The following is a 25355-nucleotide window of genomic DNA, read 5'->3' as shown; positions in this document are numbered from 1 at the left end:
CAGGTTAATCTAATTATAGGCATTTTATGTTTCAAGCAACTTCATATGCAATTTTTAATGTTACATTACATACTCAAACAAGTTATTCTCCATTCTCACAAGTGAATCTAGGTGAATTTACAATTTTTGAATGTAGAGAATCTAAATTCGATATAGATTCCTTCGGCCAAAACTCAAAAGTGACGACAGGGTTAATCTTGACCATTCAAATAATTGATTCTGAACCTTTTATTTTTATTTTACTATAAGTATAGTTTTTGTTGAAAGCGGGAAGATTTGGATCCTCTCCGGTTTTTTTATAGGGAGCTTCTACGGTACATTCGAATAATTTGAATGTATCGGTACATCAAGTCAGTAAATTGATAAATTAACGATTATTTTTATGAATTAAAAAACTATTAACCGATTATTATATTTTAAAAATAATAATATCACAAGAAAAAACACGATATATTGTTTATAAGCATGATACTAATTTTTCTAATATTTTCTTAGAAAAAAAATTCAATATTGACTATAATGATGAATAAAAATTCAAAAAATATCAAATTTAATATTTTTGCCAATTTTGATGAATAATATTTAGTTACTATAATCATTTTAATGATAAGAAAAATGATTTCCTTTAAAAAATATTCATTTACATATTAATTTAATTACCTGATATACCGGTACATTAAGAATTATCACATGTACCATAGAATTTGCCTTTTTTATATTTAGTCCTCGCTCATTTTTTTTTTCTAATCCAATGGTTAATTGAACCACAAAATTAAAAAAACAAAACAAAGAAAAAGAAGAGAGAATAATGTCTTTAGCATAATTCATATTAACTTTACTATGTCTTTATAGTTTTTAGCTCAGGCTTTTCTATCATATGCAGCAAACTGCATGAACTTCCATTGAATTATATACTTGAATAAAGATGGACGTGAAAAACTCTCTCCAATTAACGACTACTTCCGGTGCCTATGATGATGATGGACGTCCGAAAAGAACCGGTGAAGTTCTCTACAGCATATAACCATTGAATTATTATATACAAGAATTTGAACATTGAAGTTTTTTTTATTCTGCAGGAAATTTACAGAGTGCCGTGGCTCATATCATAACCGCGGTTATAGGTTCCGGTGTTTTGTCTTTGGCGTGGAGTATTGCTCAATTAGGATGGATTGGAGGGCCAATTGCCTTGCTTTGTTGTGCAATAGCTACATATGTTTCTTCATGTCTTTTGGCTGATTGTTACAGAAATCCTGACTCTATAACTGGGAAAAGAAACTACTCTTTTATGGATGCTGTTAGAGTAAATCTTGGTAAGAACACATTAAACTCTTCACTATTTGCAATCACTATGCTAACACAGATATGCTTTTCATGAACTACCAACAAATTATAACTTCAAATTGAGTTTAATGTTTGTTCAGGTGAGAAAAGGACATATGCAGTTGGTTTCCTTCAAATTTTGAGCTTGTATGTGACTAGTACTGCCTATGTAATTACAGCGGCAACAAGTATGAGGTAATTCTCCTGTTGGACCACTCATCAAATGCTGGTGGGAACAATTTTTGGTGTGGCTTTATTTACTTTACTGCCAAACTCTGGATTACCGGGGGCCCTTTCCCCTGGAAACTAGAGGGTTAATACCAAAAGAAGAACTATATGTTATTTTTTTGCCAACAAGATAATGACACATGTTTATGCTACTAATTAATACAGGGCTATTATGAGATCGAATTGTTATCACGAGGAAGGGCATCATGCACCTTGTAAATATGGTGGTAATGTGTATATGATGTTGTTTGGACTAGTTCAGGTTGTAATGTCATTTATACCAGATCTCCATAGCATGGTATGGGTTTCTGTTGTTGCTACAATAATGTCCTTTGCATACTCGTCAATTGGACTTGGACTTGGCTTAGCGACAATCATAAGTAAGCCTAATCTTCACTCAATTTCTTTTTTGAATCAATTAAAGATTTATGAAAAATATTATTATCTTAAAATCCATATCGTGCTACTATATTGATGCAGAAAACGGACGATTTATGGGAAGTATGACAGGAGTACAGACTGCAAATGTTACCGACAAAATCTGGTTAATCTTCCAGGCACTTGGTGACATTAGCTTTTCCTATCCATACTCAATGCTTTTTCTTGAGATACAGGTAACAAAACATTTCATATTCAAATTGAATAAGTAAAGGGTGCTTGATATAAAGCAGAAAGAAAAAAGACTATATCTGAAACAAATTATTGAATTTTGTTGATTAAAGGACACTCTAGAGTCTCCTCCAGCAGAGAATAAAACGATGAAAAAGGCCTCCATGATTTCAATCTTCATTACAACATTCTTCTACCTATGTTGCGGAGGCTTTGGATATGCAGCTTTTGGAGATGGTACACCAGGAAATCTCTTGACAGGGTTTGGGTTTTACGAGCCTTTCTGGCTTATCGACTTTGCCAATGTTTGCATTATCATTCATTTGGTTGGAGGATATCAGGTAAATAATGTAAATAAAGATTCTTTTTTCAGGTTCATTGAATAATATGTGTATCTGGTCTATATCACTAACCATATATATATATATATATATCAGTTATTCAATGAACCTGAAAATGAAATTTTTGCTTATATATGAGACCAGAAGGAAGGAGTATAGAAAAATTATATTCACTGTTTTCTCATTTGTATGATCTTGTGAACAGATATACAGTCAACCAATATATAGTACTATTGATAGATGGTGTTCAAGAAAATTCCCTAAGAGTACCTTTGTGAATGATTTTCACAAAGTGAAACTTCCTCTATTACCTGCTTTTAAGATAAATCTATTCAGGTTCTGTTGTAGAACAAGCTATGTGATTTCAACCACTGGACTTGCAATTTTATTTCCTTACTTCAACCAAGTTCTAGGAGTATTAGGAGGCATAAATTTCTGGCCATTGGCTATATATTTTCCAGTGGAAATGTACTTTGTACAGAAGAAGATTGAAGCTTGGAGTACACAATGGATTGTTCTCAGATTATTTAGCTTTGTTTGCTTTCTTGTCACAATGATGGGATTTATTGGGTCATTTGAAGGAATCATACGTGCTAAACTTAGCTAGAAAAAAGGTTTATGCACATTATCACTTACCAATGGTTATTCTATTATGTTACCTCATCAATCCGCATAGTTTTATAGTGACATTCAATAAAAATTGTCTAATATTCTTTGTCATGTCATGAAAATGTGATAAAGTGGTGGAATACATAGTTACTTATGCATGGTTGACACTTGGTTTATTAAAAAAATAGTGCATATATTCTTTTTTCTTATAAAAAAGTAATCGAGGCCAAAGATTTAACTGTTGTATAATAGGAGTTGTTCTATCTCAATTTAATGATTAATATCTATTATTACGTGTAAATGTGTGATTCCTTTATTATGATAAAAAATGGTGTAGCTATTAGCTAAGGAGAAAATAGAGATTAAAAAATAGAGAAAAGAACAATACGTGTAGAATGGGTTTATATTGGTTTTTTCTAAACTACCCTTTTATAATTTGAGGTTATTTAAATTAGAAAAGAAAAAAATATTATTAATAACAATATCACAAATGAATCATGTGGATTTTTAATTAGGGTAAGGATTCTCTACGGTGATATTTTGTATGCAGTTCAATGTTGGTTGTCCATCATGTGCATCACCGACAACCAAAATTATTTAAGCGTTATTTATATGGTGTAGATTTACACCGGATAATATCCAGTGAAACTCCTCTGGAGAGAATATCCTCTTGCTTTGAACTATATTCCTCAAAATTATAAGTGAAACTCTTATAGGACTTACATATTTTAGATGCGTGCGAAGTGATTTGATGATAAGGGAAAAATAAAAAATATGAAGGAAATTTATTTGAATAGGACTGCCACTAGGGCTGTCTTCTCTTGTCTCTTTGATACAAATCAATAGGACAAAGTGGTGTGAATGGAGGGTGGGTTTATGAACCCTTCATTCAAATATATATGTAAGGAATATACTTATTGAAAGGTGCTGTGTTTTTTATAATAATTTGATGTTAAAATAGATATGTTTGTATTAATCTTAATTATCAACACACGCAAAAAAAAATGTTTGTACTAAGGTGAAATATAATTAGTCCCATATAATTAAGGTGATGCATGTACATACTTGAGCATCCCTTGTCCTTCTTTGATCATGAGACATCAATACAATTTGGCTGTTTTCAAAAAACATGACACAAGTGGAACAACATGAGTTGATCTAGCGATAAAGTTACGTATGAAATTTTATAGTGTACTTTTCTCAAAGTTTCAAATTCATTTTTTTTTTTGAAACAGATTTCAAATTCAAATTATCTTCGTGTTACTTTTCTTTCGTATTAGGTTAATCTATATAGAATAAACCTTTGACTTTAATAGACACCGGTTAATAGACGGTGAGATTAATGTCATTTAGATTAGTCGGTCCTTAGATCGATACCGATAAAAAAAATAGAGGATACAAGTGGTGTGAATGGGAACATTGAAATTTATACGCTAAGGCAATAATCGAATCGAGAATAGACATATGGTGCATGGACTTAAAAATGAGAAATTTGAATATGATTGGGACCTGTTTTATTTTGTCTTCTTCAATGAAGACTCTGAATAATATTCAATTCAACCAACCCATACTCACAAGTCATTGTAAAGGAACACTGGGTCCGTAAATTATGTGTTTCTGAGGTCAGATATTCAGCCTACCTATCTAAATTAAAGACTCTTAAGTCAACCTGTCCAAAGCATGGCCTTATTTTGTTGAACGTGACGATTTTAGCGTTGAATTACATGAATATTGGTCCAAAAAATTTGTAAATATATTGATTAAAATAATTTTTCATTGACCATAAATCATTTCCCAAAAATGTTAAGATTGTTAGGTTAAATGTTATAATCGAGAGTTTAAACCTCAATTTCTTTCATTTGAGTGGGTTAGTTTTGAGTATTTCGTCTATCTAAAAAAAATCATTATTTTTGAAACTATAAGATGATTGTCACTCAAAATACTCCATCGTACTGTAACTAGTGTACTTTCATTCAAAAAAAAATTTTGGACAAATTAATTAGTCTCTATAACATTGGTGTGATATTAAGGGTCACATATTCGGTTAACGTGTCACATCATATTTTTCAATAAGAATTTAACAGATTGAACATTTTCACTGATAGATATATGGCATAAATGATCAATTCATTCCTGTAAGTTTGTGAGTTTTTGGTTTTCATCCCTTTGTCTTTTTTTGTTATAAAATAGTCCCTGAATGTGCAAATTCATTTGGTTTTAGTCTCTAACGTTAAGTGTCGTTACAAAAATGATGACGTGGCAAACAGAGGCTGGCGTGGCAATATGCGACGTGGAAAACGAGGATGATGTGTCAACAATGATGCCCAGTCATCCACTTAGAGGGACCAAATCCAAAAATAAAATTGAAGAGAGGGATCAAAACCAAAAAAACGAAATTAAACCCAAAATCATTTTTTTTTCTTTTTTTCTCTAAACCCAAAAATGAACTCATATTTCTCTAAATCTAGAAATTTGTGTTGAATGTACTAAAACGATATTTTCTTCTTCTTTCTTCTCCCCAACCTAAAATTCCATAAAACGTTTTAGGCTTAATTGCAATTTTGGTCACTTATCTTTATTTTATGTTTCAAGTTGGTCCCTTATCTTTTAAAAGTTTTAAATTGGTCCTGTATCTTTTCTACAGGTTTTATGTTGGTCCATCCCGTCAAATTTTTCACTATTACCGTTAAATTTTGACACGTGGCAAACGAAATCACACTTGAAAAGATGACACGTGTCCAAATTTAACGGTAATAGTAAAAAATTGGCTTAATTAGTTTATTGGTCCCTTAAAAACATTTTAGGTTTTACCATGATCCCTTAAAGAAAAAAATGTCTGGATTGGTCCCTTAAAGAAAAAATGTCTGGATTGGTCCCTTAAAGACATATATTTTTGTCATATTGGTCCTTTCCGTTAAATTTTAACTCCAAATATAACAAAAAATTCCAATGGTTAAAATTTTTAAAATTAATAAGGTTTTTGGTGGACCACTTACACTTAATGACATCCACAATTCAGTCTACTAAAACTAACGTTTTTTGTAAAAAATTGACGGAAATGACCAATTGAAAAATAGATGTGTCTTTAAGAGACCAATCCTGACCTTTTTTTCTTTAAGGGACCATTGTGAAACCTAAAATATCTTTAAGGGACCAAAAGACTAATTAAGCCTAAAAAATTTGACGGCAGGGACCAACTTGAAACCTGCATAAAAGATAAGGGACCAACTTAAAACTTTTAAAAGATAAGGGACCAACTTGAAACCTAAAATAAAGATAAAGGACTAAAAGTGTAATTAAGCCAACTTTTTAACCAACAAAAAATTGAGTTTCCTGATACACCATTTATTTTGATTTAATCAAAAGACTAATTTACTAATCACCATCTTCAAAATTTGACATGAATTTTTAATCAAACAACTTTATATATTGTAAAATTTGAGTTCCATTATATCCTCAAATGTCAACCAAAAAATTCACAAACTTTTAAGATAAAATGACTCGGTTTTATTCCTTTTTTTTTTCTTTTGAATCTCTCAAATCGCATCAATTAAAACATGTTTTGCAATTTATGGGTTCAGAGAAATATGAGTCAATTTCCGAGTTTAGAGAAAAAAGAAGAAAAATATGTTTTTGGGTTTAATTTCGCTTTTTTGGTTTTGACCCCTCTCTGCAATTTTATTTTTGGATTTGGTCCTCTTAGTGGATGATTGGGCATCATCATTGACACATCATCCTCGTTTGTCATGTCACACGTTGCCACGCTAGTCTCTGGTTTCCACGTCATCATTTTTGAAACGGCACTTAACGTTAGGAACTAAAACCAAAAGAATTTAAACATTCAGAGACTATTTTAATTTAAAAAAAGATACATAGACGAAAACGAAAAACTTGCAAACAGGGATGAATTGATCATTTAAGCCTAGATATATTTGTCAATTTGTCAAAAGCATTGACTATTTTGACTAAATTTACAATTTCGAAGGTCAATTATTGTCAATTCGCACAAATCTTCAATTTATTTTTTGAAATTATAGATGTCGTTAATTTCTCTGAAAATTTGTAATTATACTATACCGATCACTTTCATATAATTTTAGAGATTAATTTAAACAGTTTTAAAAAAATCGTCATTAGATAATAAAATGACTAGTATGATAGATGATTTTAAAATTCATCAACTATTTTAAAATATAATTATATGACTAAATTGTTAGTTAGTTTGAGATTTAGTTTGTCACTAATAGCATGTTTGGTTTAAGAAAAAGGGGAAGAATTGATTGTGGAAGGAAAGACTTAAGGAAGATGAAATGGTTATAATAGTTTGTCACTAATAGCTTTTTATGTCATTTATCAAATAATATTACATTCTTTCCTCTCACTTTTTATTCACTTTTACTCATACCAAACAACTAAATAAGCATCTCATTTTTCATTCACTTTCTACTCATATTCATTCCTTCAACATTTTTTCCTTTTACTTTCTTTTCTTTAACTTTCTCTTCTCATCCAAACAAAGCCTACACTTTTTTTTTAATCATGGAAACCTACACTTCTATTTTACTCTTTTTCTTTCTAAATTTTATAACTCTTTCGCACAAAAGAAGTTGAATGTCCAAAAATCTTCTCATGTAGTCTTTTAGGCTTTGTTTGGATCACAAATGAAAGTGAAATGAAAGAAAGTGAGAGGAGAGATTGTTAAAGGAAAGAATTGGCAACATCATATAGTGAAAAAAAAGATAGAGAATATTTAATTTGGAATACATCGTGATCATACAAAACCAAGTCGAACATCCCTAATCAATCATACCAATACAAATACTCATCACGAGCACAACTCAGCGAACCCGTGTAAAGACGCGAAACCAAGTTACAAAAAAAGATGAAAAGTGAGAGCATCAGCAAGATAATAAAGGGTTTAAAACTTAACGAATGTATCCGCCAACACATAACCAAATCCACGTGCCAACAACCCCTAAACATAAAAGTTCTTGGACCGTTATGCTCGAAAGCAAATATTCTTATTCATTTCAAAACACACCTAAGGAAAGAAAGAAAAAGGGGTCTAAAGTCCTTGTAAAACTACTTTTGTAGCACCATGTCCATATTAATATGCACCACTCATTCTTCATATTGTATATTCTAACAGCACACAAAAAGCATATGCTGGACCTCTGCTTGAAAATGAAAACTACAATATTTGGAGATGAATTTTGAAATGGGAGGGATTGGGGTGACCACTTAGATTATGATGTTTGGCATGCCTATTGTTCTTTAGCATGGTTATGACCATAAAATAAATAGTGGTTGGTTGATTGAGGATTATTTTTCAGAGTGAGACTACACTTTGATGTGGATTTGATATTAGATTTATTAATTAATTATTAATAGGTGGCTTCTATTTTCTTTCATTTGCAGCAAATGGTAACTGTATTAACAAGCAACACTTATCTAGATGTCTTTTATTTTTTTTACTGTCAAAAAAAAGTTTGAGTTTTTTTTTTCTTTTTTCATCACTGGTATCTGGTCCACTAGACCGCCTAATCTCGTTTTATAGTCAGTTCTGTTATGGCATCAAGTGGTTCCAGTTTCCTCCCGATCGCAGTTGCAGATTATCGAACTGAAGTCCTCCCTACTAAGTTCAGTGTTAATAATCATTAAACCAACTAACGATCGGGTAAATTTCAGAGTATTGATGAAGAGAAAAATTTCTTAAAATTCACATTAATTGATTGATATAAGATGGTAAATAAAAACTACATCAAGCGTCCTATATACAAAGTTAGTAGAGAAACGATAAGCTACCTATTTGGTCAACCAAAAGTAACTACTTTTATTTCTAAAAGTAAATTAAGAATTTAAGTTGGGCTATACAAGCTAATAGGTTTAAACTCATGTGTCATGTATTTGTTTTTTTTTTTTTTATAATCAAATGATATTATATTATAATATAAGGGTTACTCAAACCCTTACAACGAAGAACAAGTACTCAAGAGTTATAGATACACGACAACGGATCTAAACACCAACTAGAAAAAGGAATACAAGCTTTACGACCAAACCGACGGGAGAACCATAACCAAGAAGTAAGCTTAATCTCTTCCAAAAGCGTTGACGCATCCATAATGCCACCGTTGAAAATAACGTTGTTACGGACTTTCCATAAATTCCAAGTGGTGGCCAACCAAACCAAATGATGAATACGCCCCTTATCTTTAACATTGAACAACTCGCCAAATGCCATAAAATGGTCGATTCCTGCCACTCCCAAAGGAAGAGAGTTTTGAAACCAAGATAAAACTTTGTTCCATACTCCATTACTAAAATGGCACGAGAAGAAAAGGTGTGCACTATCCTCAATATGCTGGAAACAAAAAACACATAGCAGATCATGTGTCATGTATTTGTAATTCAACTAAAAAAGAGTTAAGAACTCAAATTAATTCCAACCATTAAAAATGATCTAAATCAACATATCATGTAGCGGTTGCCTTTTCTTGAAGTAACATATAGACCTTAATAGAGTTTATCACTATAATTAACAAATGGTCCATGTTCCAGGTCCGGGACCAACATGCTTTATAGGCTAAAATTTCTGACAAATTTTGATTCATCAACAATAGAAACTTTTAGAGTGAAATGCACAAAGCATTGTGCCAAATTCCAATAGAATCTAGCATCAGATTCTCTACTTAGCCGGTGATATATCTAATAAGATGGTCCCATTTGGCATGCAAGGAACTAACATAGTGTTTTTTTAAGACGGGATTCAGTTCAAGAACCGACTAATCTGATGGACATCAATCCCACTATCCACTAATGAGGGGACCATTTAAAGTCAGAGCACCATTCTATATGGACTGACCTAGTACATGAAGCGACACCAGAACATGAGGATTTAAATCTGAGACTTTAAGATGATCGCACTCTAAAATCCAAATCTTCACCACCTGACCAATCCATGTGGGTTTCTGAATTAACATAGTAAAAAGGCGAAAGCTCAATATTAGGCCTAGTTATAAGCGTGGTCGACAAACTTGTAAATTGAATTGTAGTATTTAAACATAAATTGGTCGAACTTTGTGATCAAATTTCACAAGTTTTTTATTTGCAATTTTCGTATCTGCAAAATAAGCTTGGGGGAAGAGTTGAAAAAAACTTCTAGAAATTAGGCCAATGACTTCCTATTAATTAGGAGAAAATGACATAAATCAAATGATATTCCATTCAATCACTTTGAAGCTCAACACAAATACAAGATGTGACACAAATGAATAAAGTTGTTGCCTTTAGGCCAAAGATTGTACTTAAATTTTTGAAATATATTATCCAAGATTCTGTGCTAGCTCCTTCTATGGTAAAAGATGCTATCTAAAGTATGATGAGGATAGGTTTGAAACCAACTTCCATTACAGCATAAGACAACTTTGATTTATCAGTATGATCTACAAGGATTGGTTTGCTTTCAATTCTATGGTCATAAAAATGTTTGATTTTTAACCACTTAGTTTTTTGAAGTCTACTTAGCAATTTGGTCCATAGATGCTGAACCTTTCAACTATTTCCAATACAAAATAAGATTCAAAATAATAATAGATTTAATAAAATAATTCCATAGTGAATATAAGACCTGATTCCTCCATATCTTGAATAGCATGCATTGTATTTGCTGATAAAACAAGGCTACGGTTAGAACATTAATAATCCTCAATAAAGATACAAAAAAAATAATATGCGATGCTTGATAACAAAGTTCGACTAATTGTACTTACGTTTAGGACTGCATATCCTTTTTATTATTTCAAACTTAGGATATATCCCCTCTAGTTTTAAATATAAGCAAAAATTCACTTTCCAAATTCATTGAATAATGAATGAATTTGACTTATATTTTAGGCCAAGTTCATTCATTATTCAATGAAACATGTATTTAAATTATAATACAGTCCAGATTACTGCATATCCTTTCTATTATATTTCAAACTTAGGATATACCCACTCTAGTTTTAAATATAAGCAAAAATTCATTTTCCAGATTCATTGAATAATGAATGAATCTGACTTATATTTTAGGCCAAGTCCATTTATTATTCAATGAAACATGTATTTAAATTATAATACAGTCCATATTACTGCATATCCTTTCTATTATTTCAAACTTAGGATATACCCCCTCTAGTTTTAAATATGAGCAAAAATTCACTTTCCATATTCATTGAATAATGAATGAATCTGACTTATATTTTAGGCCAAATCCATTCATTATTCAATGAAACATGTATTTAAATTATAATACAGTCCAGATTACAGTATTACCTCTAAACCGTACGGTCTGGTTGGTTCGGGGGTTTTGGAGGGGAGGGGAGGGGAGGTGAGGGGAAATTTTAAATTAATTGTGTTTGGTTCAATTTTTAGGAGGGGAGGGGAGGTGAGAGGAGGTGAGCAAAATACCTCCAAATCCCAATTTTTGCTTCCCCCCAAATTGGGGGGATTTGGAGGGGAGGGGAGGGGAGGGAAGGAGAAAGATATCATTACCATTTTAATTATTTTGACATAATTGTCCTCATAATTATTTTAAAATGCCAAAATTATACATTTTTTAGTTCTAATATTTTTTTTCCAAACTTTTTTTGATTGTTACGCATGTCTTTTTATATTCATAAATTATTGTGCTAATTTTTTTTGTATTACATTGTTATCTTGTAAAGTTCATATAATTTTTTGAATCAACGTTGCTATTTTTTTTATAGAAAATCAACGTTGTTACTTACTTTGTACCCGCATCATATTAGTATTTATATGCACTATTATATTTTTTAAAATATCATTAAGTTTGTTACGTTATAACTTATAATACAAGAGTTTTTTTTTTTTTTTTACAATATTAGTATTAGTACAAGATCCTTATACTTATAAATAAATATTACTTTTTTTATACAATATTAGTATTAGTACAAGGTTTTTTTTTTAATAATTATCAAAAAATTCTTTTAAATATATTTATAGGTAATTTAAACTTATAAATATTATTTTTGGGTTAGATCAATCATAAAAATTGAGAAAATATTGTGGATATATAGGTTAATTTGCACCAAGTAGCTATAAAATTTTCGGACTACATGAAAATTATAAGGATAAAAAAGTAAATTAGTTTTAAAATCTCTCTCCTCCCCCTCTTGAACCAAACATATATCTAATTAAAATCCCTCACCTCCCCTCCCCTTCCTTCTTTTGAACCAAACATATGTGTAAGTACAAATTTCACCTCCCCTCACCTCACCTCCCTTCCCCTTCATTAAAATACCTCCCCTCCCCTCCCCCTATGTTGAACCAAACAGACCCTAAAAAGTACTGAAGTAACTTGATCACTTACCAGTAACTATGATCAGTCAATCTCAAAATTTATCTACATTGAAGCCTTTTATAATAATTGCCTCATAATCATACATCATGTAGCTTCATATAAATTACGTCAGCCTTATCATCTTATTTTCCTACAAGCCTATATAAATATAATTACTATAGTAGTATAATTTTATATGCAAATAAAACCATTTGCATTGGTTCAAGTACAAAGACATTTTCCTGATTTTTCTGCTGTGCCAAGGTAACTTATTTCACACAACTTTAGTTAAGAAAAAAAATACTATTGTCTTCCAAGTTCCAAAGATTATTAAATGTCCTATTTAGTTGCTCACCTAACATATTGATTATTGATAATACACAAGCCAAACAAACACATGTTTTTAGCATAATTGAGATTAAACTTGAACTATCAATCAAACAATCTTACCATGTGCTGTTATTTTAATTAAACAGTAAACTTTAGTATAGCTGTCCAATCACATAACCATATGCATAAACTTGTGTCAGTTTGTCCCATACATACCAAATTATATTATATACTACGTCTGTTGTCCTTATAAGAAATAGTTGACTTTTTAGATTCATTGAATAACTGATGTATCTGATAAAAATGACCGGAGAGAGTATATAAATAAACTTCAATTTAATGTAGATGCAGCCTAGTAGTTTGTCTTTATAATTTTTGGCTCAAGCTGTTTCCATCATATATGCAGAAAACTTCATAAGCTTCCATTGAATTATAAGCTTGGTTAAAATGGATGTGAAAAACTCTCTTCAAATAACAAAAGCTTCTGGTGCTTATGATGATGATGGACATGCCAAAAGAACAGGTAAAAGAAAATTCCCTATAGCATCATAAATAACCAACTCATTTTTTCTGTTATATACATGAATTTGAACAGTGATGTTTTTTTTGTTCTGCAGGAAATTTAAAGAGTGCTGTGGCTCATATCATAACGGCGGTTATCGGCTCCGGTGTTTTGTCATTGGCATGGAGTACTGCTCAATTAGGATGGATTGGAGGGCCAGTTGCCTTACTTTGTTGTGCAATAGTTACTTATATTTCTTCATTCCTGTTATCTGATTGTTATAGAAATCCTGATTCTGTAACTGGGAAAAGAAACTACTCTTACATGGATGCTGTTAGAGTTAATCTTGGTAATAACACATTATATTAAACTCTTCACTATGTAGAAAACATAGATATATGTTTTTTCATGAACTCTACCTTAACAGTTATAAGTTCAAAATGGTTTTCAGGTAATAAAAGGACTTATGTGGCTGGTTTCCTTCAGTTTTTGACCTTGTATGGAACTGGTACTGCTTATGTAATTACTACAGCAACCTGTTTGGGGTACTTCTCCTGTTCAACTACTTGTCAAATGGAAATAATCTTTTTTCTTTTCTTTTTAGGCCTTGTTTGGCTTAACAGCTTAATTAAGAATTTATACAAAAGATAAAATAAAGTAAAACTCGTATAAGCTATAAGCTGTTTTCATAAGATATACTGGAGAGCTTATGGAAATAAGCTAAAAACAACTTATGGACATGTCATAAGTTGTTTTGATAAGTTCTCTTAGAGTCTATTTGGATTGACTTATTTGAACGTACTTATTTTCATAAGCTATACTGGAGAGCTTATAGAAATAAGATAAAAATAACTTATGAACATGTCATAAGTTGTTTTGGTAAGTTCTCTAGGAGTCTGTTTGGATTGACTTTTTTTTTTTTTTACCGTTTGGATTGACTTATTTGAAATTAGCTAACAGGATAAGCACTTATGAGACTATTTGGGAGAGCATATGAAAACAACTTATAACATGTCCATAAGTTGTTTTCAGCTTATTTACATAAGCTCTCCAAAATTACTTATGAAAATAGCTTATATGAAAACAATTTAACTTTATTTTATCTTTCGTTATAAAAATAGTCTACATAAGCACTTATATGATAAGCAATTATGTCATAAGCGCTTGATGAAGTTGTCTAAGAAACAAGGCCTCAAACAGTCTCTCAAGTGCTTATATTAGTAGCTAAGCTTAAATAACTCAATCTAAAAAAGCCCTTAATGTGATATTAGGTCCCTTTATTGATTTACTTTTTATTGGTAACAAGCTAATGAAACATGTTTACTGATTAATACAGGGCTATTATGAAATCAAATTGTTATCACAAGAAAGGGCACCAATATCCTTGTAGTTATAGTGGTAATTTGTATATGATGTTGTTTGGACTTGTTCAGATTGTAATGTCATTCATACCAGATCTCCATAACATGGCATGGGTTTCTGTTGTTGCTGCAATAATGTCCTTTACGTATTCATTCATTGGACTAGGACTTGGCATATCAACGGTCATAAGTAAGCTTCGTCTTCACTCAATTTCTGATTATTTGTTACTCTTTCCGTCCCATAATCTTTGTCACATTTGTAAAAAATGTTTGAATCACAAGTTTAGTCCCTGAAATCATAGACTTCGAGTAAGATCACATTAATCTTTGTCTTTTCGGGGGTCGGTTCTGGCATCAGGTGATTCCAGCCCCCTCCGGATCGTAGTTGCAAGGTATTGAACCGTGATCCTTCCTACCAAGTTCAACATCAATCAACACTGAACCAACTAATGATTGGTTTTTTGGTCGGTCAATTTAGTTCCTGAATATAACTTATCACGGATAATGAACTTGTCGATAAATGAAAATATATCATTTAAATCAAGAGACAACATCATGAAGAAAGAAAAATATTAGTAACCGAAAATTCATATTATGTTACTATGTATTGGTTCATACTTCATAGGACTTGTGTTGCATTTTCAGAAAATGGAAGAATTATGGGAAGTGTGACAGGAGTACAAACTGCTAGTGTTGCTGATAAAATCTGGTTAATCTTCCAAGCACTTGGTGATGTTGCATTTTCATATCCATACTCGATTCTCCTTCTTGAGATACAAGACACTCTAGAGTCACCTCCACCAGAGAATCAAACAATGAAAAAGGCTTCCATGATTGCAATTTTCATTACAACATTCTTCTACCTATGTTGTGGATGCTTTGGATATGCAGCTTTTGGAGATGCTACACCAGGAAATCTCTTGACAGGGTTTGGATTTTACGAGCCTTTTTGGCTTATTGACCTCGCGAATGTTTGCATTATCATTCATTTGGTTGGAGGATATCAGGTACTACTCTTATCAATCAAAATTGCCACATTTTTACAATATAATCATGGGTTGTGCTTGCTTTGCTCATCCGAAAAGTACAATTATTTGCAAATTGCAACATGCAGTCTCAGCATTTCCGACACTTCTGATTGAATGTCGCTGGTTTCTGACACTAATACGACACTGGCACATATTATTCATATGTCGATGTGTCAATATCGCGGTATCATGTCTGTGTTAGTACATCACAGCATGCAGTTGAGTAGCCAACTAGATTATATATTAAATAAACGGTACGAGAAAAGTATTAAATAAATAACATAAGAGACATAGTTGGAACATAGTTCTGCCTGTAATCTGACACAAACATGTGCAGTTATATACAAAAAACCAAACTATGCTGTACTATGATTTTGTTTTATGATGATTGCCATTTAGTTATAGATTAACTTTTACTTATGTACTAACTAAAACATTTTTATGTTTTTGTCAACAGATATACAGTCAACCAATATATAGTACAGCTGATAGATGGTTCTCAAAAAAATACCCTAACAGTGGCTTTGTGAATGATTTTCACAAAGTGAAACTTCCACTTTTACCAGCTTTTCAAATCAATCTTTTCAGGTTCTGTTTTAGAACAAGCTATGTGATTTCAACAACAGGACTTGCAATTTTATTTCCTTACTTCAACCAAGTCTTAGGAGTATTAGGAGCCATAAATTTCTGGCCATTGGCTATATATTTTCCAGTGGAAATGTACTTTGTACAGAAGAAAGTTGGAGCATGGACTAGAAAATGGATTGTTCTAAGGATATTTAGCTTTGCTTGTTTTCTTGTCACAATGGTGGGATTTATTGGATCATTTGAAGGTATCATAAGTGAGAAAATTAGTGGAAAAGGTTAATGACATTATTAGCCCTTGATAATGGTTACTTTATTTGTGGGTTGTAGATTGGTTCATGTAATTTAGTTTCTATGTAATACTAGTGATTTTCATAATTGTTAGATAGGGATTAAGATATTTAAGGGATGAATTATACTAGCCATGCAATAATATATAAGTTGCTTGATGCATAATTCACTTCAAAGAAGCGGATTCCAATAAATTTGGTGATTGTTATGTGCATGATTCATAAACCAACCTCAACTTAACAATATTAATTAATGGTTTGGTTCAATTCCTAAAGTCACTTTGTAAAAAATCAATTAACATTTGAACTGGTTAATTTTCACACCGGTTTCAGTTCAGTTTAAAACCAGTTTAGCGATGAAAGCAATAATGAATGCGGAAAAGAGGTCTGTGGAGGAGGAGTGGAATAGTGTGTGGAAGGCACAAGTTCCTCCAAAAGTTTGTAATTTAATTTGGAGAATTTGTAGAGGCATGTGACTGCCCGGTGCATTGTGAAATCTGTGAAGATCAGATTGAATGTGATTGGCACATATTTTTTCAATGCACTATATGTTTGCAATGCTGGAATGTAGCAGGGCTGGAGTCGATTATGCAAGCGCGTATGCAGAACCTGGCCTCGGTAGAGCAGTTATTTTGGACATAAAACAGAAGAGATAATAAGCCGTGTGTTGATGCTAATTTGGAGTATATGGCAGCACCAGAAGGGCTTAATATGGGACAGCAACGGTTGGCAGCAAACCAGATTGTACACTCGGGGCTAAGGCTATGGATGGAATGCCAAGCTGCTAAAAACATTGGTGGTACTGATACAACGGCAGGAAATAGAACTAAAGTGATGCAGAAAGAATACCAATGTAATGTGGATGCTAGTTTCCTTCAAGCAAAGAGACTAACATGTTACGGTGGCTGCTTGCAACAGAGAAATGGAGCTTTTATTCAAGCAGTAACAGAAGGTGAAGCGACTGTCATGCTAAATGCTATGTGTTGGCTGCTTGATCATAGATGCTATTAAATCAAATTCTGAGGGCAGTTTATAGTTTAATATCATGGTTACTAGTATTAGAAACTTTTTAGTTTTAAATAACAACTTTGTTGAGGTCAAGTTTGTCCAGCAAAAAGCGAATATGGCAGCTCACATTCTTACAAGAGCGGTCATTTCTTATGCTAGCTGCAACATTTATGATTATGCTTCTCTTTGAATTCTTCCGTTTTTGAATAATGAAATGAGTTAAGTTTGTTTGCTTTAAAAAACATTGATTTTCATGATTTTTAAAAGGGTACACATCAAGTTAAACAAATTTGTTTGATGATCTTTCTTACTCACAGTTTCATAAATAACAAATTTCATTTTCACCAAAGTATGAGTGATAGTATATATGGTCTCTCACAAGCAATGACTGAGACAAACATCTCTTTATTTAGCTGAGGGTTATGTGGGGTTTGACTGTGTTGATGCTAATTTGGTTTGACTTTGGTGTCACTGTCATGTCGGCTCCCAAGCATGCCCTCATAGCGCCTGAGGCGCATATGACTCTGGGTCTGGGGTTACTGTCTAATCTGCACTCAGGCGCAACTCTGGAGCACAAATGACACAAATCAAGCAAAACTCTTGATAAAGAGATAATTCATCCGATTATCAACAAGTTGTCATAATTTAAAACAATAATGCAGTTGAATTGGTGTATAATTGGAAACAAACTAATCATGCCCTCTGCACTGAAAATTAAATATGAAATCATATAACTAGCTCTATCTAAATGTTAAACATCAATCCGCCTCTTGTCCTTCCTATTTGCCCTAGTTCTCCGGAGTTCCTCAATTTTGTCTTTTCGCCTTTTAAGGAAGCTACTCCGGCAATAAAACTCGCACAATTTCACCCAGTTTTTACTTTTAAAAGTCCAATTTTATTTTTGGCTCATTTATAATACTTTCTCAACATGTTTTGAAGATAAACAGAGAAGCAAACAAAACATCGCACGGTTTTGAGCCCAATGCAACATAAATTCAAGTCCTGTGAATCCTCTTCGGAAAAAACAAAATATGAGCAAGTAAAAACGTTATATGTTGAAAGAGAAGTCACTTGAATTTCTATCAAACTTGCAATAGCCTTAAGACATTCAACATTTTGGCTATTTCAAGTTTCACCGCCTTTAACTTCAAACCATTGCAGACATCAATAAAACTTGCCAGACAATTCAAATATATACTTTTCAAGTTTGGCAAGCAACTAATTTCTATTGTCATCATTCCAAATCAACCACCTCCTTGAGTAGATTTCTCATGTCATTCATCCTATTTTTTCATATGTTTCTCAATTTCTTCAGGCCTTGTTTGATTTGTTCAACCTAGAACAGCTAATTATCTTGTTCAGAAATCAACTATTTCTTTTCATTCTCAAGATTTTTGATGAATTAATCAACACAAAGCATTGTTCCACTAGTTGTTTTGCTGGTCCGACCAAACCTTTAGCCAAAACGCTTTTGGCCGGACCAATAAAACAACTAGTGAAACAATGCCTTTTTGTTAATAAATTCATCAAAGATCTTGAAAATGAAAAGAAAGAGCTGATTCCTAAACGAGATAACTCGCTAGACTAGGTTGAACAAGTTAAACAAGAGCTGAAGAAATTGAAAAACTTATGAAAAAATGGCATGAATGACGTGAAAAATCTATTCAAGTCGGTGGACGATTTGAAATAAAGGATGACAACAGAAACCAGTTTATAGAGGTAGTGACAAAATTCAAAGAGAAAAGCAATATCAAACCATTTTCCCACTTTGCTCCTCTTCCCAACATTGTTTGTTTACCACCAGATGTTCCACTTTTTCCATGGATTTGGGAGTTAATTTGCACACTAAGACTTGATCAGTTCAAATATCACTCAAAATTCATGTATTTAAAAATTGAACATGTTACGTAAAACCAATTGAATTGTGAGGCCTCAAAGGCTCAAACCAACATGTTTCCTCCACTCCAAATCCTCCAAAATCACTCCATTTTTTAAGAAATCTTGTTTCCAACACACAATCCAAGTATGAAGAGACTCCACAAATATCACATTGAGCTGAATACAAAAGTAATGTCAATCTAAAACCTTCCTCATTCTTTATCAAAAAAAAAAAAAAAATGTTCCTCATTCAATTTCTCATACTTTTCATTTTCCTCACGTCAAGTTTTTTGTACTGGTACAATTCACAAGTTGTCTTAAGAACCATTATGGAACATTTCGCTAAGTAGCAAACTACTATAACACTTGTTAAATATGCTGGGAATAGGATCTCATCTCAAAAGCTAGCTCAAAGGGTGAGGTTGTCCTCACATATTTATACACCTCTCGGGAACCTAAGCAATGTGGGACTTCAAACAAACCGCAACAACACAACAATATATTCAACAACACTAAAAAATTTATTTATTTATTTATTTTTTTGTTATTATAGTTGATATAAAACCAAGAAAAGAACAAAAAAAAACCTAAGGTTGATGTCAAAAACCAGCAAAAATATCAGCAAAGTAATTGCAGATTGAATATGAATATTGTTTATTGATTTCATTACAATAGAAAGAAAAATTACATTGAACTATCAACTATGTTTATTACAACGTAAAATAAACTAACAAGAAAATAATCAAAAGTATAATAATAGTGATAAAGACGTATTCGTCATTGACATCTCCATCTAGGAGTGCAAGATGATGGAGGTCAAATTGCCACTTTTGGGGGATGCAACATTCAGTAATCCCCCTCCCCGTTAGTCATAACAATCCTCGTAGACCCCAAAAAGTCTATCGTGGATTAGCATAATACTCTCAATCACTATCACTAAGGATGATAGATAAAATCGTTATGACCAACTGACACCGCACTATACAATCGTTTATTTTTTATTTTTTTGATAATGCACTATACGATCGTTTAGGCTTGAAATAACGAAGAAAAAGAAAACTAAACAAAATAACTAAGACAAATGAGAATGAGATAAAAGAAAAGTTTGAATTTATAAAATTTTTGAATACATGTGATTGATTGATTGATGTCATGTAAAAACCACTCCGATTCCGATCAAAGACCATTTATTGTTACCACAGACCAAATATTCTAACCACTTTATTTATTGTATTACACACTCACAAGTTAAATAACGAGGGGATATATAATTGAAACCAATAGGAGGTGCGAAAAGAAATTCTCTTCTCCTCATTGGATAAATGGGCCTTGATGACTCAGCCCACCACTCAAGTCAACAACACAGTGAGTGAGTGACTATCTACTTCTCCCAACCAACCCTAAAACCACCGCCTTTTCTCAAATTTTCCGTTCCCTTTCGACTCTCTCTCTCTCTCTCGTCAAATCGTTGAATCAGAAATGGGGAAAAAATCGAAGAGTTCAAGGAAGGGTAAGAAAGAATGGAGAACTAACATAAGCACTGAAGAAATTGAAGATTTCTTTGAGAAATCAACAAAAGATGCTCTTTCTGGTGGTTCTGTTCAAGCACTTGAAAGTCATTCTCTCTTTTTTGAGGACAAATCCAAAGGTACAAATTTTATCATTATTGTTGTCATTTTTAGTAAATTAGGTTTTTAATTAGCTCAAGATGTTGTTACTATGGACTTGTAATTTATATGATGATTATTTGTTTTGTAATCGATTACATAAGCTTGTATATGAAAGCCATTTTTAGTTTAGATTGGATTATTTGAGCTTACCTAGTGGCATTAACTGTTTGGATTGAATTTTTCGAGCTTTTATCTAGTGGCTTTAGCACGTCCACGGCGGTTTGAGAGAGAGAAAGAGAGAGAGAGAGAGAGAGAGAGAGAGAGAGAGAGAGAGAGAGAGAGAGAGAGAGCTATATTTTACTATCTAAGATAGCTTATGAAAAAATTTATAATTTGTATGAAATCAGTTTGACTCTCTTTGATGTTTTGTTATAGAAATAGCTTATATGATAAGTGCTTATTTGGGCCCGTTTGAATTTGGCTTATTTTTGAGCTTATTAAAATAGCTTATGCAAATAAATAAACTTTTTTGTTTATTCCTTAGTTTTCACTAACAAAAATTGTGTCTTTCCTTGAAAAACTTACAATAATACATAAAAGCTTATTTATTTGCATAAGCTGTTTCACATAAGTTCAAAAATAAGTCAATCCAAACGGGCTCTTAGTTAAATTGTTCATCCAAACTAGGCCTTTATGTGGAAGCTGACTTACTGTAGATGTATGTGTATTTCCATGAAAGATTTATAATTTTAGTTTATGTGGAAGATGAAGAATTAGATTAATGAGTTAAATAGAAACATGCTACATGATAGAACATTATGGTGCAGTTTGATCCATGTAGCCAACTTCACTTAGTGGGATAAGGCTTTTTTTATGTTGTTGTGGAAGATGATGATGAGTTATAATTAACTGTGTTTCTAGTTCCTGCTTGGTTTGTTGGTTGGAGATTGCTGTATTTGTAGAAAAAATTAACCTGAATTTGCATTATTATTAATCCTTGGATGTGAACTTATGTGAAATTTCATATGGCTAGATCTTGCTGTAAAGAAGAAGATTGAAAAGCATAGAGAAAAAGTGCTTCGGGTTGATAGCGTGTTAGAAAAAAACCAGTTTGTTAAGCCAGTGCCATCTTCTACTCTAAAGAAACGTTTGAAAAACCGGAAAGTGGTGCCTAAAAGTTTAGTTGCCAATCAAGATAGTAATAAGGTCAGTAAGTTGTTCGATAATACAGCAAGGATGTATAATGTTCTCAGTTGCAATCATATTTGAATTTTTTTACAAAATGGGGCAATTACTCCTTTTTTCTTTTCATCACAAATCTCTTTTAAATTTGTTTATTGATTATTTTAACCTTAAATAATCTATATCAGGATGCTTCAGAGTTAGAATCTGACGTGTTTGATATGTGGGGTGATAAAGGTACTTATTCTAAAGCATTTAGTATACTTTTGGTTAATAATAAATTAATGGGATGTTAACCTTATGATTCTTTTATATTGTCATGCAGATGAGGAAAACAAGAAGGTGAAAAAGGTACACATTATTGCATTAGAGTATCTTAATCCATTTCATTGTTGCTGCACATTTAGTGTTTCAGTTGATATTGATAATATCATTGCTGCCTGATTTACAGATGTCAAAGCCTGCTCATATTCCAGCAGTTGAGGTTGATCCTCCAGGATGCTCATTTAATCCTACACATGAAAGTCATCAGGTAGTTTTTTTAGAGAAATTATTGTTCCTTTTCTGTTAGGGATATTTGTCTTGTTATGATTTATGGTGAAGAAATTTAACAACTTTATTGTTTAATCAGGATACATTAGCTACTGCTGTTGCGGAAGAAATGATTAAAGTCTACAAAAATGAATTGGGCCCTGAACCGGTGCCTTTAACTGTTCCTGGAGAACTCATTTCCGAAGAAGATGTGAGTCTCATTGTTTTCAATATATGTAATATGTAAATGTAAATACTGTACTTGTGAAAAGTTTTCCCCATTTATGATTTATGAAGCTGTTGATATGTGAATTTATGTCTCGAGTCTCTATTCTTGCTTATTCAGTAACCTTGCTTTTTGGTCAGATGTATTTTCTTGATGTGGATGATGGGAGTGAGGATGATGAAGGTGATAATGACAATGATGGGGAAAATGGAGATGCTGCGTCAGAGAAAAAGTAAGACTATCATAACCTTAGTTAGCCTCAGTTTAAACACTTTCTTAATGATATTTTTGCCCAGTTTTTTATAACTGTTTACACTACCAATCAGGTTAAATAAATAACATTCAAACTCTTTCGTTGTTCTTTTCTGCTCAAGCTTTCGTGTATAATTTGAATTAAGACATGCAAATGCATGTTGATGGCTAATGTTAAATTAAACTTCTTAGTTGTCTAATTTTTTATTTATGAAGACCCCGTGGCCGCTATTCTTCTTTTGAAAGAAGGATGTGAATGTCAAATTTCATTTTGATGTCTCAATTTCATTTTGAATACTGGAAAATAGCTCCACTTGATCTGTTTGTAAATAATATATTCAATCATATAATTCTGCAGCTTATTATTTTCTAAACCCAATAATGTCTAAACATCTGATGTATTTGTATTGTTTGAATCACTATGGGACAGGCCGGTTAAAACAAAAAAAGTGACTAGAGTTGAGTTGAATAAGAGAGTTCGGCGCAGAGAACAATTGAGAAAAGAAGCTGAAGCAAAGAAGCTGAAGATTTTGTCGAAAGAAATTGATAGGTAATATGACCATTCTCTCATCCTCCCTCACTTCCTCTTCTCTCTCTCTCTCTCTCTCTCTCTCTCTCTCCCCTACTAAAATATGAGATGATATTTACGCATCTCTGGTTCTTCTGGATGCAGCATCCCAAAAATCTTTCAGGAAATTAAGCATGAAGATAAGGAAAAAAAGAGAAGACATCTGAGGCGACAAGTTGCTAAACAAGAGAAGTTAAAAGCATGTCCACCCCGCTTAGGAAAGCACAAGTAAGCAGTCTTTTTTGTGCTTCCTTTGTCATATTTATGGGAACAGGTGTAGTTGTTCGATTTTTAGTGTAACGTTCTAGTGAATTACTCCATTTCTACAACAAAATTTGTTTAACATCAATTCCATTATTGTAACAGGTTTCAGCCTGCTCCCGTTCAAGTTCTATTAAGCGAAGAGATAAATGGATCGATCCGAAAGCTTAAGGTAGACTTGTAAATTATATTTTGATAAAATTATTGATTCTTTATTTAAACATGCAATAAGTTTTCCTACTTTTATTGGTGTACATGTAGGGTTGTTGCACCCTTCTAAAGGACCGGTATAAAAGCATAGAGAAGAGAGGGTTGATTGTTCCAAAACCCAGGAGAAACAGGTTAGTTCAAACTTTAAGTTGGCGCCGTCTTCTGCTTTGTATTTATACTCTGAAGTATAATTTTTTTCAAACTAATAAAAGCCACTTCCAGTCAAATCATTGAAGGAAAAATCAATTTTCATATCTTCCCTATAGACACCAAAGACACTATCTTTTTGCCGATGGAAATTGCTGCCAAATTAATTTCCTTCCATATTGGTATACTGTATTTTATTGGATTGTATTTTGAAATGTTAAAGCACTAATTGTATTATGATTATGCATTGTACAGGTAGAGTCATCTTCGTTGTTTGTTGGTTTCCCTAAAGTCCCTCCATTGATATGTGGCAAGAAGACATGTGATGGATGAAAGACCAACAGCTTTTTGACATGAAATTTTTGTTTGTCTTGTTTTGTCTCAATCATTTAAGAATTTTCAGTTGTAAGAATTTCATATCTTATGTATTTTTATTTGATGCATGCTTACAATTTTATTGAAAGCAATATATATTTATATATGTATGATTACTCAATTATTTCTGCATTCTTAACAAATTGTAGAAAGTCTAATATATAGAGCAAACAGGCATTTGAACAATGTACTGCAGTACACTAAGTACTAGATTTGTCTGAGACACACATACAAGTTTGTGATCTAACATTTAGCAAATCTAACACAAAGTTAACACACAAACATAAATCAATGTACTTACATATGCCATATTTTTCTTAGTTTTTTTTTTAACCAATTTTCTTTCGTAGTTAAATTTTGGTTGAATGCAGATGAATTTAGGGAGATCAAATGTAGGGAATCCAAATCCAAGATTTATTCTGGTACATAAAATTTGAAAATTTGAGACTCAATTTTAGGGGGGTGTATTCAATTAGGATTTCAATGGATTTTAAAAGACTTTTTTATGTTGACAAAATCCTGTGGTATTCAATTAGGATTTTAAAAGACTTTAAAAAA

At 32.2% G+C, this 25355-nt stretch overlaps 3 protein-coding genes across 3 annotated transcripts; all 3 read left to right on the top strand.

Moving 5' to 3' along the window:
- The first annotated feature begins 728 nt into the window (after nucleotides 1-728).
- Nucleotides 729-3221, top strand: LOC123912853 (probable amino acid permease 7). The gene is made up of 7 exons (XM_045963429.1): nucleotides 729-1001; nucleotides 1080-1313; nucleotides 1425-1518; nucleotides 1717-1931; nucleotides 2032-2165; nucleotides 2274-2501; nucleotides 2707-3221. Exons 1-7 carry the CDS (start codon nucleotides 926-928, stop codon nucleotides 3106-3108), a joined length of 1383 nt encoding a protein of 460 aa, XP_045819385.1. The 5' UTR covers nucleotides 729-925; the 3' UTR covers nucleotides 3109-3221.
- Nucleotides 3222-12564: 9343 nt separating this feature from the next.
- On the top strand, nucleotides 12565-16767 carry LOC123912851 (probable amino acid permease 7). The gene is made up of 7 exons (XM_045963427.1): nucleotides 12565-12717; nucleotides 13190-13306; nucleotides 13401-13634; nucleotides 13737-13830; nucleotides 14622-14836; nucleotides 15292-15653; nucleotides 16132-16767. Exons 2-7 carry the CDS (start codon nucleotides 13231-13233, stop codon nucleotides 16540-16542), a joined length of 1392 nt encoding a protein of 463 aa, XP_045819383.1. The 5' UTR covers nucleotides 12565-12717; nucleotides 13190-13230; the 3' UTR covers nucleotides 16543-16767.
- A 4024-nt stretch (nucleotides 16768-20791) lies between these two features.
- Nucleotides 20792-24918, top strand: LOC123912854 (ribosome biogenesis protein NOP53). The gene is made up of 12 exons (XM_045963430.1): nucleotides 20792-21083; nucleotides 22079-22251; nucleotides 22416-22464; nucleotides 22553-22578; nucleotides 22679-22759; nucleotides 22859-22969; nucleotides 23125-23216; nucleotides 23667-23786; nucleotides 23910-24032; nucleotides 24171-24237; nucleotides 24327-24406; nucleotides 24678-24918. The coding sequence occupies exons 1-12, from the start codon at nucleotides 20915-20917 to the stop codon at nucleotides 24679-24681; spliced, it is 1095 nt and encodes a 364-aa protein (XP_045819386.1). The 5' UTR covers nucleotides 20792-20914; the 3' UTR covers nucleotides 24682-24918.
- The last annotated feature ends 437 nt before the right edge of the window (nucleotides 24919-25355 follow it).

This window comes from Trifolium pratense, linkage group LG3 (assembly GCF_020283565.1).
Source record: "Trifolium pratense cultivar HEN17-A07 linkage group LG3, ARS_RC_1.1, whole genome shotgun sequence".
In the NCBI taxonomy this organism is placed as follows: Eukaryota; Viridiplantae; Streptophyta; class Magnoliopsida; order Fabales; family Fabaceae; genus Trifolium; species Trifolium pratense.
Note: the sequence above shows the minus strand (reverse complement) of the source record. Positions and strands in the feature narration are given on the sequence as shown.

Coding starts and splice junctions, on each gene's coding strand:
- LOC123912851 (XM_045963427.1), top strand. CDS start 13,231: ATGGATGTGAAAAACTCTCTTCAAATAACAAAAGCTTCTGGTGCTTAT. Junction 13,307..13,400: donor TGGACATGCCAAAAGAACAG/GTAAAAGAAAAT, acceptor TTTGTTCTGCAG/GAAATTTAAAGAGTGCTGTG. Junction 13,831..14,621: donor ACTACAGCAACCTGTTTGGG/GTACTTCTCCTG, acceptor TGATTAATACAG/GGCTATTATGAAATCAAATT.
- LOC123912853 (XM_045963429.1), top strand. CDS start 926: ATGGACGTGAAAAACTCTCTCCAATTAACGACTACTTCCGGTGCCTAT. Junction 1,519..1,716: donor ACAGCGGCAACAAGTATGAG/GTAATTCTCCTG, acceptor TAATTAATACAG/GGCTATTATGAGATCGAATT. Junction 1,932..2,031: donor TGGCTTAGCGACAATCATAA/GTAAGCCTAATC, acceptor ATATTGATGCAG/AAAACGGACGATTTATGGGA.
- LOC123912854 (XM_045963430.1), top strand. CDS start 20,915: ATGGGGAAAAAATCGAAGAGTTCAAGGAAGGGTAAGAAAGAATGGAGA. Junction 22,252..22,415: donor CCAATCAAGATAGTAATAAG/GTCAGTAAGTTG, acceptor AATCTATATCAG/GATGCTTCAGAGTTAGAATC. Junction 23,787..23,909: donor TTGTCGAAAGAAATTGATAG/GTAATATGACCA, acceptor TTCTGGATGCAG/CATCCCAAAAATCTTTCAGG.